At 34.9% G+C, this 12,219-nt stretch overlaps 1 protein-coding gene across 2 annotated transcripts in view; it reads left to right on the top strand.

The window, feature by feature from the left end:
* The window catches only part of MOSPD2 (motile sperm domain containing 2), a 67,395-nt gene that overhangs the window by 18,566 nt on the left and 36,610 nt on the right, over positions 1-12,219 (top strand). For both annotated transcript variants that reach the window (XM_044666960.1, XM_044666959.1), the window contains 2 exons: positions 791-946; positions 6,421-6,507. In XM_044666960.1, coding sequence (XP_044522895.1) covers positions 901-946; positions 6,421-6,507 — 133 coding nt within the window. In that variant the 5' untranslated portion in view covers positions 791-900. The remainder of the gene's footprint in view (positions 1-790; positions 947-6,420; positions 6,508-12,219) is intronic.

Genomic DNA, 12,219 nt, shown 5'->3' with positions numbered 1-12,219 from the left:
AACAGCTTTGGGTGGGGGGGGGGGGGGGGGGGGGGAGGAGGATACTTAGCCAAAGGAGGAAAAGAAGGCATAGGGAATAATTCCTTGTGTTGTAGTGGGAGAAGGATATATTTAGGGGGAAAGGTGATATAAAAATTTTCTATGTCAATTTAAAGTGGTTTGAAAGTGAAAAGGAAACAAAACAAAACTGGAAATACCCATCATTTAGCTTAATGAAATCTTTTAAGTACATTTCATTTAGGGATTACTTGGTAAAGTAACCTTCATAAACAAAATTATTAAATATTTAGTCAATATACTGGTCCTGCTAAGAGAATACATGTAAAATAATTTAGGCTCTTCAAAAGTTGCTAATGTTAAATTTAAATTGTTATTATTTTAAAAATTATACTAGTCAGTGTAATTCCACTTGAGAGGCATTGTGATATACTAGGGGGAAAAAACCTAGACTTTTAAGTCAAAGGAATTGGGACTGAATACTAGTACATACTTGCTGGCTATGTAACCTTTGATGTGTTACTTTGCTTTTTAGGCTCCCTGGTCAAGGAATCAAGTAGTTGAAAGAGATTAAGTTTATGGTCTCATACAGCTATAAATCTTATAAGTTAAATATATATCCCTTAAAGAATTTTGTGCCTTTCACACTTAAAAATTGTCCTTATGGTTTAAAATTGAATTTCCATTGGATTTAAAACATCTATCTATTTTCTACAAATAATGTATTAATTACACTATAATCTAATTGTTCAATATACAATTTTTCCCCAATATTAACTGTTTTATTTCCCAGATAAATCAGATAAATATGATTCCCGAGATGTGGAAAAACTACAGCAGGATGATACTTTGGTTGAAAGTTATTTGTGTTGGCGACACGATGTGGTAGATGAAACACTGAAGATGATTGATGAAAGTTTTCAGTGGAGGAAAGAATTTACTGTCCATGGTAAGCTCTTCAAATGTAATTGTGTTGGTGTTTTATGTTTAACATTTGCAAATGTTCCTTGTATTTTTTAAAGAAACTACAATGTAGACATAAATTTTTTATTTAGACTTAGAGAAGAATTTCATGTAAGATGATCTAGTGGTGCCAAAATAATAGTCTAGAACAGTGTTCGTCTAGAACATCACTGGTCTAGAAGGAACATATGAGTAATCTTAAAACTTGGGGGGGGGGGGAAGCTACCTTTCCTTAAGTTCTCCAGTGGACTGAAGTAAAGATACTCTATCATTAAAGTGGTAAAAATGGAAAGAGCTAGATCTACAACTAAGAATCTCTGAATTAAAGAAGGATCATAAATTAAGGAAATAACATTATCAGTAACCTGAGTGAGTTCAAGAAATGTTTACTAATAATATAGCAAAGGTTATGCAAGAAATGCAAAATTTAAATGTCTGGGCTAGGTTATGTACTAGAGAACTAACGCAGGCTTATACAGGTGCTTCTTGACTTAGGAACATCTGTTTTATGAATTCCTAACTCATAAGAGCAGATTTCCCCTTGAGTGTCACAGAGCAATAGTATTCTCCTAGCCAGGTTGCTTCCACCACAGAGAAAGATACCCCAGATGCTTAAATGCTGGTTGGCTTCTATTACTGTTGCTAGTGATAGTGTTGCCAGATTATAACTGACCTGATGGCCAGGACAGAAAAAAGAAGGAATAACATATTCCACTTATCCCTTTCTTTAGGGTTTGGGGGATAAGAATCATAGAATCTAAAGTTCCTCAGGCATAAAAGTGAAGGGTCATTAACTAAATGGAAACTTATCCCCTCAAACTCTTATACATATGCTTTTGATCCTAGTTTCATTGCAACCTTTTACCCCTTTCTTGCTTGTTCATCTTAGCTTCTCTGAGTGGCTAAATGGAAATGTACTCTGAAGATTTTTTCACAGAAACTTTATTGTACATTCTGATTAGGTTTCCTGGAGCAGCAGAAGCAGTATTAGGAAAAGTTAGAAGTGTCTGAAGCCAAATTTGAAACCAGATCCTCCCAGCTTCAGACCTGGTACCTCTAGTCCATCCAGTTTGCAAAGTCCAGCAGACATTAGGCGATATAATCCTCCTAGAGCACAGGTGAGAAACTATGGCTGAATATATAGGTCTAGGAGTCAACTGCATAGAGATGATAATTCTACCCATGGGAACTGTTAAGATCACCCAGCAAGAGAACAAAGAGAGAAGAGAATAGAGGGCCCTGAAGAAAGCCTTAGATTTCAGGTACACTCCCAAGTTATGGAATTGGGGTTTGATTGTCAAAGGATCTGGGAAGGAGTTGTCAAAGAGAGTTAGAAGGAGAACCGAGCAAGCAGTATCATGAAAAGCCAGAGAGGAGACAGTATTCAGTAGGAGAAGATGATTAATAGTGGCAAATGCAATGCTACATTGAAGTTGACAAGGATAAATATTGAAAAAAGGCTATCAGGCTTTAAAATTAACAGATCATTGGTCATTATAGAGACAGTAGTTTCAAGTTGACTGATGAGGTTAGAAAGCAAATTGCAAAGATTGAGAAATGAATGAGAAGAGAGAAGCTGGAGACAGTAATAATAGACAGCTTTTTCTAGGAGTCATCCCTGCATCCTGTGCAAATTAATTAGGCTCATTTTCCCTTAAAAAATAGTGAAACCATTCACAACTCTAGATTGGATCAGAATACTGACCTCACTTCCTTGTCACTTGAGTATAAAATAGCCACTAGCAGCTCCAGGCCAGCTTTTTTAAGATGTAGCTGATAGACCATGATGGACAATTCAGGCAAGGGACCATCAATTAGCTGTATCAGCTCAGTGTCTTTAGTACCTGTATTTGTTAAATATCCTTTTTCTGTTGTGGCTAAGTACATATCCTTTGGTTGACTGTTGAAGAATGACCTTATAAGTGTTTCATTTTATTTCACTATCTTTTAAACTACCAGAGGAATGAATGGCCTGAGTCAGACTAAATTCAAATTAAACTGCCAAAATCTGCTTTCAGATTAAGTATTCTAGTTAAAATGTGCTACATTTGTAACAGTATTAAATGTTTGATCACTAAACAAAGCATCATATGTAGAGCACTTGGGAAACTTTAAAACCATAGAATCATAGATCTAAAATTGGAAGGAACCTTAGAGGTCCTGTAGTCCAACCCCTTCATTTTACTAATAAGGAAACTGAAGACCAGAGAAGTTATATGACTTGTCCAAGGTCATACAAGGTAGTAGGTAGAAGAAATGGGATTCAAAGCCAGGCCCAAACCCTAGTCGTCCTTTCCATTACTTATACTGTCTTGCCCTGCTCTTCCCCAACCTTACCTTAGAAGAGTGGTAAAGGCTAGGCCACTGGGGTTAAGTGACTTGCCTGGACAGCTAGGAAGTATCTGAGGCTAGATTTGAAACCAGGATCTTCTGTCTCTAAGCCTGGCTATCTACTGAGCCACTTAGCTGATCCTTTATGATCTCTTTAAGTATCATTTATATGTGATCTGAGTGAATGCAATGGAAAACTAAATAAACTTCTGCATTGTAGCTCATCTACATTGGGGTTTAAAAAATATTACCCCTTGTATTTTCCCAAGTATATGCTAAGGAACCTCTGACCTTTATTGTCAAGAGACAAATCTAAAGTATTATTTGTCACTTCTCCATTCTGGAAAAATGATACTGTCCTACTTTTCCTCCTTTACTTTTCACTTTACATAGATCACCATAGATGAAGCTACACATACAGATGCTTCTGCTCCTTGTCTGTCTTTCATGAGCTATTATAGGTTGGAAAACTTTCAACAAACTGTTAAGTTTTATAATTCTGAAAAGTGATTCTCCAAATTGTTATTTTGGTTCTCTTTTTAAAAGGGAATTTTTGAATCTTAGAATTTTAAGCCTAGACAAGAGGAGACTGAGAAGTAAAAGAAGTTGAATCTTCTGACATATGAAAGACTTTAAAATTATGCCTATTTTCCTTTACCACTGAGAATATAAGAAAAAGAAAGCAAATTTAATAATTTGGGTTAGAGAAAAATAATTTTTGGCACTTGTGATTTATGAACATTGGAATGAAATTGTGAACTTCTAAAAAATGGTACATTTTCTTCTTATCCAGCATGCTTTAAGTGTAATTCTGACAACAGGCAGTTAGATAAAACCTATAATCTCGGGATCACTTAGCTGCAGATTTAAACAGGATCAATCTTTCTATTCAACTCTAAACTGTTTTATATAGATTAACATCAGTTACACAAAGCAGAAATTTTCACAAGGTCTTGGAAAATGGCAAGCAATTCAGACAGAAGTTTTGATGTTTGTTATATTGCTCCCTCAAACCATTTTTTTCCCACCATCCATCCTTGACATCCCAGCTTATCTCAGCTCTTTAGTCCATTATAGATTTGCCTTCTATTAGTTTAAAAAGTAATTTTCACTTGGTCCAAGTAAAACCCTTATGACTAGGTTTAAATCTTATTTAAAATGGAAATTTTAATTAGATAATGCCCTTTCCTCTTATCCAACATGTCATATAAGACTGCTTACTTTGTTTGCACAAGACTGACCTGAGAGTGATAAGAAGTGTTGTAATGCCAACAAAGGGTGGTGTGAAGCCCATCTCTATAGGGAACTGGGACCTCAAGGGAATAGTACTGAATAGAATATGAGATGGTCCCTGGTGATTGGATTAACTGGGACATTTTAATTAGCCTTTAGTTTTAAAAGTCTGAAAGATTTCATAAGATAATTTTGGTAGGACCAACCTTATAAATGGTGTGACCAGCCATAAAATTTTTCAAAAAATAAGACACTCAGATATGCGAAGTGATGTCTCGCCAGAGAAAATAGTGATTTTCTTTAATTTTTATACTCTGGCTGCTTTTGTTTGATTTAGAGGTCACAGTTATGCTGTGCATGAAACAGCACAGTATTATATGCTACAGTAAAATGTAAATGAATGCTTGACCTAAATATAAAAAATTACAGGGGAAACTGAAGGGAGGACTTTTTAAAATCATAGCTTGGGGAAAATTTTTAACCAATGGATAGGTAGAGGTTATCATGCAAAAGAGAATAAATTAGCTACATAAAGTTGAAAAACTTTTATAGGAACAAAATCAGAATAAGAAGAGAAGTGGTCCTGGGGAAAAATATCTTGAAAATTACTGTCTCAGATAAATCTGAGATATGCAGGAAGCAGAAACAAAAAAAGGTCTAACTACCATTCTCCAAGTTTATAGTCAAAGGATATAAATAATTTTCAAAAGGAAAATTGCAGACTATAAACAATTATATGAAAGTTTGCACCAAATAACTGATAATAAGAGGAATACAAATCAGATCTCTTTCAACTCACCCATTAAACTGGTGAAGATGACAAAAATATAAAAGACAATGTTGGATATATTCATTTCTGAACATATCCCTCTTCCCTTTTCTACCTAATGATCAATTGCTTTTAAGAAATTTTTTATAACAAACAACTCATTAACATCAACCCTGTCAACCATATATCTAACAATTTATGCAGTATTCCATGCCAGTAATCCTCGATCCTCCAGCTTTTTGAAGGAAAGGAGATGCATTTTACCAATTCTTCTCAGCCCAAGCTTGGTTATTATGACTAGATAGCATTTAGTTGCTTGTCATGCTAGTGCTTTTCCTGGATTTTAACAAATCAGTACCTATTTATTTTCCCCAGGAATCTCTGAATTCTTTATGGACATTTTTTATGTGGTATGATAATATTAATTATTTTTGAGAATTAAATTCTTATGGTCACTCCATATTAAGTTAACATTAAAAAACTAGCAACGAGTGAATTAATAGAATTTGCCTACATTTTGACTACAGCTCTATGAGGATATGTAGCATTTAGATTATTATTATGAACAGTTTAGCCTAAGGAAGGGAAGTGGAGAAAACCACAGTTCATCTTATCAAAATCTTAACTTTCCTAGTGTAAACTTCTCATTAGAGCTCTCCAGAGGGGTTCCACAGAACATGTTGAAGGCATTTCTTTAGGTCATTTAACATTAATTGTTATATTTACTAATGTAAGCATGTAGTATACCCTTCTCTTATCTTTTATTATAACAGATCACCTCCTTTTCTAGTGATCTCTAAAATGTTTTTTATGCTACTTAATTACCTATAGGTTGTCATTTTTCACATCCTGAAGCCTTTTATCCTCCTGTAGGCATTTCCATCTTCTTTAAGTAACTGAAAGATTTTAGTCTTAAGAATAATGTTTGTGATTTTTTAAAATCTTAGCAAATTTGAATGAATGAAAAAGGCATTTATTAAATGTTTCTTATGGGCAAAGCATAATTTGAAAAAGACTACTGAGGTTTATCAAAGCTGCTTTCTAAAAATATCCTTGTAAGTTTCCCATTTTGCTTAGATTCCTAAAGTACATCCAATTGATAATTATCAAAAATATTTAATTTTTAGACCTAAGTGAATCCAATCTTCCTAAATGGCTATTTGAGGTTGGTGCTGTGTATCTACATGGCTATGACAAAGAGGGCAACAAATTATGTAAGTATACATAAGTTTCTCTCACTTTTTTGACTTTTGAGCATAAATAGTAGATAAAATGAGTGTTTTTTTTTAACTGGCATGCCAACAACTTCTGAAATGTATTTAAATATCTAGCTATACTTTACTAATAAATCCAGTTATCTTACTCTTATAACATTTTTCAATGTCCACATGTTTATTTTAATACTTTGATAGATTCAGGATCCCAGTGTGTTCTCTTTTTTTAGCTGTACAGATTATGATCTATCCATGCTTTCTCATCCTTTGTGACTTTGGAGTATATTTTCTTATGAATCCTACATAAGAGTATCCCCATAATGTCCTGCTCTTATCCTACCTCACATCCAAGGGTCTTTTCTATAGATTTCAACATAACTCAACATAGCACAAATAACAGTGTAGTACACAGGTTTACCATTGGATATTTCTCATTTTCACTAATTGACTGGCCCACCTCCTTTTTACTTACAGCTCTCTGGAATCTATTACTTGACTTTTCCCTAGCAATTCTTCGTTGATAATGTTAAAAGTTAATCATGTCCACCATGTGTTTCTCTGACCTTAAACTTTAATTATTCATAGACAGATTTTCTATAAGTTTCAACTAAAGTATCTCAGAAAAATGTCAGTGTTAAAAAAAAATGAACCTTTTATTTAGTGATCATTAAAAACATTATAGAATTTCCCAGAGGAAGGCCACTTTTCACCTCTTGTTCATTAATAGGAGCTCATTATCCATCTCCAGTGTCAATCCAAAAATCTATTTCCTGATGGACTATACTTATGGATTGTTCCTTGAAATGCTTCTTATAGTCTGGATAATAGACATTCCTCATTCACTTGTTTTTTTCTATAAGGATTCTTTAACCAAACTATGAGTAATTATTATTTTCATTTAGAGTCTCTTTAGTGTTCTAGATTTTAATGCAATCAGTACCATAGGGGACAAAAATGGTATCTAGAAGATCTCACTACTCCTCTTCAACTTGAACTCTATACTGGACATCCTCCATGACCTTGACAGATACCTTCTACAAGTATATAGTACCCTGATTTTGTTTGTTTGCCTCACTTGCTATTAATAATCAGCAGGTCAGCAAAAATTTTTTTGTTTTCATCTTTCAAAGAATCTTATTTACAATTTTGACATACACACAGGAGCATTCTTATAGGAAAGGAACACATTTAAGGTAGAGTTCATTAGGAATTTTTTTTTTTGTAGTTAGCAATTAGTACAGTGGGATTTTGCATTTTATACCCCTCCAGTCAGTTTTGTGTCTGTAAAATATGGTTTGTGAAATTTTACATATTCCCTTGTCAAACCTTAATCAAGGAATCCCTCATAAACTATAGGTTATTCTCATGAAAATTTTAGAGAACTGAGAAAGAAAACACAAGTTGGTAGTTGTTCATATTTTCTTGGTTTTGTGGGGGTTTTTTGTTGTTTATTGGCAAACTGATTCTCAAATGTTATGGGTATTAATATATCTAATTACCTAGAATACTTATTTCTACCTATGAGAATTGGCAATTTTTGGTGGCAGTGAATTAGTTCTGTATAATGAATGTAGGCTAGGAAGTGGAGGAAAGCATTTTATCTTTTAACATTAATAAGTTTTAAGTAGAAAGCATTTTTCTCTTATTTAACCAAAACAGGAAAATTGAATATAGTGCTTTATGTTTTGATTTTTGGACTAGACATGATTTCATTGATTTAGGAAAGCTACAAGGAGAAAATCCCCTCTATCAAAACAGTTAGGCATCTGCTTTGCAGTTTATATAGTCTTGGTGAATTCTCTGGGACACTGAAAAGTTAAATGACTGTACCCAGGATCACACAAATCTAGTATGGATTTTTTTTTTCATCTTTCAGAGATGAAAGAAATAGCATATCTTAGTAGATAGCCATTTTTATAAATTTTGATGTTTATATAGTTTTATCTATAGATAGGTTTTATGTGTATACCTACAATATAATGTATAATAGTTAAAATATTTCTAAGAGTTAGTAGTAGAGTATATATGTTGCTACTTCTTTTTAAAACCTCCACAACCTTTCACCCTCAGGTTCTCCTAATTTGCTTGGAGTAATGTAATAAGTGGGTAATAATGGAGGAGCTGGGAGCCCGTAACTACAGTAACAGGTGATTTGAGACTGTCAGTAATGTGCATCCTGAGCTGTGATGCCCAGTCAGTCTCCCTGCTACCTATAGGCTTCTTTAAGGTAGAGAATGAGGGGCCCCTCCCTGCTGGAGTGAAAGCAGAACTCAACAGGAAGTGAAGCTCACACACTTCCTGGATACAATGGATGCTTGCCCAGTACTTCCTTTAAAGTCAAGTGGTTGATATTCTCACCTCTTCTCAGCCCCTTAGCCCAAGGTGATGTTATAATAACTACAGAAACTCACAGTTTCAGGCTAAGGGTTTTATTTTAACACAGAAGGGGAAACTGAGGTAAGAGGGTGTGGGGCTTGACAGGCTGTTGCTAGGGGCGACTGGCAAGTGTTGGCTATGGACCTAGAAGGTAAGGCCAGGTTGAGGGAACCAGCCCTCAGACAGAGATAACACTGCCCTGATGTTGGTTGGTCCACCAGCTAGACAGATATAGTTGATGAATTGGTTTGGGGATGTCCCTGTTGCTAGGCAGCCCTAATCTAAATCCTGCCCATGATCCTCAACCCAACCTCCCTTCCACCTCCCTGAGTACCCACGGGGAAGTCAGGGGTAGCTGGGTGTCTGGATGAGGTCAAGGAATTCAGAACCCGCAGGTTCGTTCTGCAGGAGTTTTTATTGTCCCAGCTCAAACTATCAGTTCCTGGGACTGGCGACCTGCTTGGCCAGAGTTCCATTCTCCTAACTGACAGGATTGCCTAAGGAATTTTGCAAATACAAGAATCCTTGCATAAATCCTGCATTACAGTAATCATTGTTCTTTTCAGTTTTGTTGTCACTGCCTTGTAATTTTCTCATTATATACTCATCCTCATTTAATACTGAACTTTGTTTTATGCTAGAGATGGGGAGCAGAAAGAGAATGAGATCATTATACTATTTTGTCAGATCTAGGTTTGGTTTCATCTTTCATGATAGACTTTGCTAATTGAACCTTGTAGTGTAAGTTGAAACTTCCTACTATGTATTATTCCAAGAATAATTACCTATGGCACCTTAGCTAATCAGATTACATCATTTTTTTCTTCCTAATTTTATATTTTACTGCTATCTTTAGGCTTTCACTGATATTTATAGGCTTCATTCAACCACATCTAATGACCCTTTATTTAATTATTATTATTTTTTAATTTAAACATTTATTAATATTCATTTTTAACATGGTTACATGATTCATGCTCCTACTTTCCCCTTCACCCCCCGCACTCCCCCCACCCATGGCTGATGCACATTTCCACTGGTCTTGTCATGTGTCCTTGATCAAGACCTATTTCCAAATTGTTGGTAGTTGCATTGGTGTGGTAGTTTCCAGACCACATCCTCAATCATGTCCACCCCGACCCATGCGTTCAAGCAGTTGTTTTTCTTCTGTTTCCTCTCCTGCAGTCCTTCTTCTGAATGTGGGTAGCGTTCTTTACCATAAATCCCTCAAAATTGTACTGGGTCATTGTATTGCTGCTGGTACAGAAGTCTATTGCATTCGATTTTACCATAGTATATCAGTCTTTGTGTACAATGTTCTTCTGGCTCTGCTCCTTTCGCTCTGCATGAGTTCCTGGACGTCTTTCCAGTTCACCTGGAACTCCTCCAGTTTATTATTCCTTTTAGCACAATAGTATTCCATCACCAGCATATACCACAGTTTGTTCAGCCATTCCCCAATTGAAGGACATACCCTCCTTTTCCAGTTTGTTGCCACCACAAAAAGCTCAGCTATAAATATTTTCGTACAAGTCTGTTTATCTATGATCTCTTTGGGGTACAAACCCAACAATGGTATGTCTGGATCAGTCTTTCATAGCCCTTTGAGCATGATTCCAAATTGCCAGCCAGAATGGTTGGATCAGTTCACAACTCCACCAGCAATGCATTAATGTCCCAATTTTGCCACATCCCCTCCTACATTCATTACTCTCCCCTTCTTTCATTTTAGCCACTCTGCTAGGTGTGAGGTGATACCTCAGAGTTGTTTTGATTTGCATTTCTCTAATTATTAGAGATTTAGAACACTTTCTCATGTGCTTATTGATACTTTTGATTTCTTTACCTAAGAATTGCCTATTCATGTCTCTTGCCCATTTATCAATTGGGAAATGGCTTGATTTTTTATACAATTGATTTTAACTCCTTGTAAATTTGAGTAATTAGACCCCTGTCACAGTTTTTCGTTATAAAGATTTTTTCCCAATTTGTTGTTTCCCTTCTGATTTTGACTACATTGTTTTTGTTTGTACAAAAGCTTTTTAGTTTAATATAATCAAAACCATTTAATTTACATTTTGTAATTTTCTCTAACTCTTGCTTGGTTTTAAAGTCTTTCCTTTCACAGAGATCTGACAAATATACTATTCTGTGTTCACTTAACTTATTTATAGTTTCCCTCTTTATATTCAAGTCCTTCACCCATTCTGAATTTATCTTGGTGTAGGGTGTGAGATGTTGATCTAAACCTGGTCTCTCCCATATTATTTTCTAAATTTCCCAGCAGTTTTTGTCAAATAGTGGATTCATGTCCCAAAAGTTGGGCTCTTTGGGTTTATCATACACTGTCTTGCTGATGTCATTTACCCCAAATCTATTCCACTTATCCTTCCTTCTGTCTCTTAGCCAGTACCATATTGTTTTGATGACTGCTGCTTTATAGTATAGTTTAATATCTGCTACTGCTAGGCCCCCTTCCTTCACATTTTTTTCATTATTTCCCTTGATATTCTTGATCTTTTGTTATTCCAAATGAAATTTGTTATAGTTTTTCCTAATTCAGTAAAGAAGTTTTTTGGTAGTTTGATAGGTATGGCGCTAAATAGGTAAATTAATTTGGGTAGAATTGTCATTTTTATTATCTTAGCTCGTCCTACCCATAAGCAATCAATGGCTTTCCAATTGTTTAGATCCAATTTTATTTGTTTGGAAAGTATTTTGTAGTTGTTTTCATATAATTGCTGTGTTTGTTTTGGTAGATATATTCCTAAGTATTTCATATTGTCTAGGGTGATTTTAAATGGTATTTCTCTTTCTACTTCTTGCTGCTCTAATGTGTTGGAAATGTATAAAAATGCTGATGATTTATGTGCATTTATTTTGTATCCTGCAACTTTGCTAAAGTTGTTGATTATTTCTACAAGCTTCTTAGTTGATTCTCTAGGATTTTTTAAGTAGACCATCATATTATCTGGAGAGTGATAGCTTAGTCTCCTCCTTGCCTATTTTGATACCTTCAATTTCTTTTTCTTCTCTAATTGCTACTGCTAGTGTTTCTAGTACTATGTTGAATAATAGAGGTGATAATGGGCATCCTTGTTTTACTCCTGATCTTATTGGGAAGGCTTCTAATTTATCCCCATTGCATATGATGCTTGTTAATGGTTTTAGGTATATACTGTTTATTATTTTTAGGAAAGGTCCTTCTATTCCTATACTTTTCAATGTTTTCAATAGGAATGGATGCTGTATTTTGTCAAAGGCTTTTTCAGCATCTATTGAGATAATCTGTGATTTTTGTTTGTTAGACTGTTGATATGGTCAATTATGTGGATG

The sequence above is a fragment of the Gracilinanus agilis genome, chromosome 3 (assembly GCF_016433145.1).
Source record: "Gracilinanus agilis isolate LMUSP501 chromosome 3, AgileGrace, whole genome shotgun sequence".
In the NCBI taxonomy this organism is placed as follows: Eukaryota; Metazoa; Chordata; class Mammalia; order Didelphimorphia; family Didelphidae; genus Gracilinanus; species Gracilinanus agilis.
This window is presented reverse-complemented; position numbering and strand designations above follow the sequence as displayed.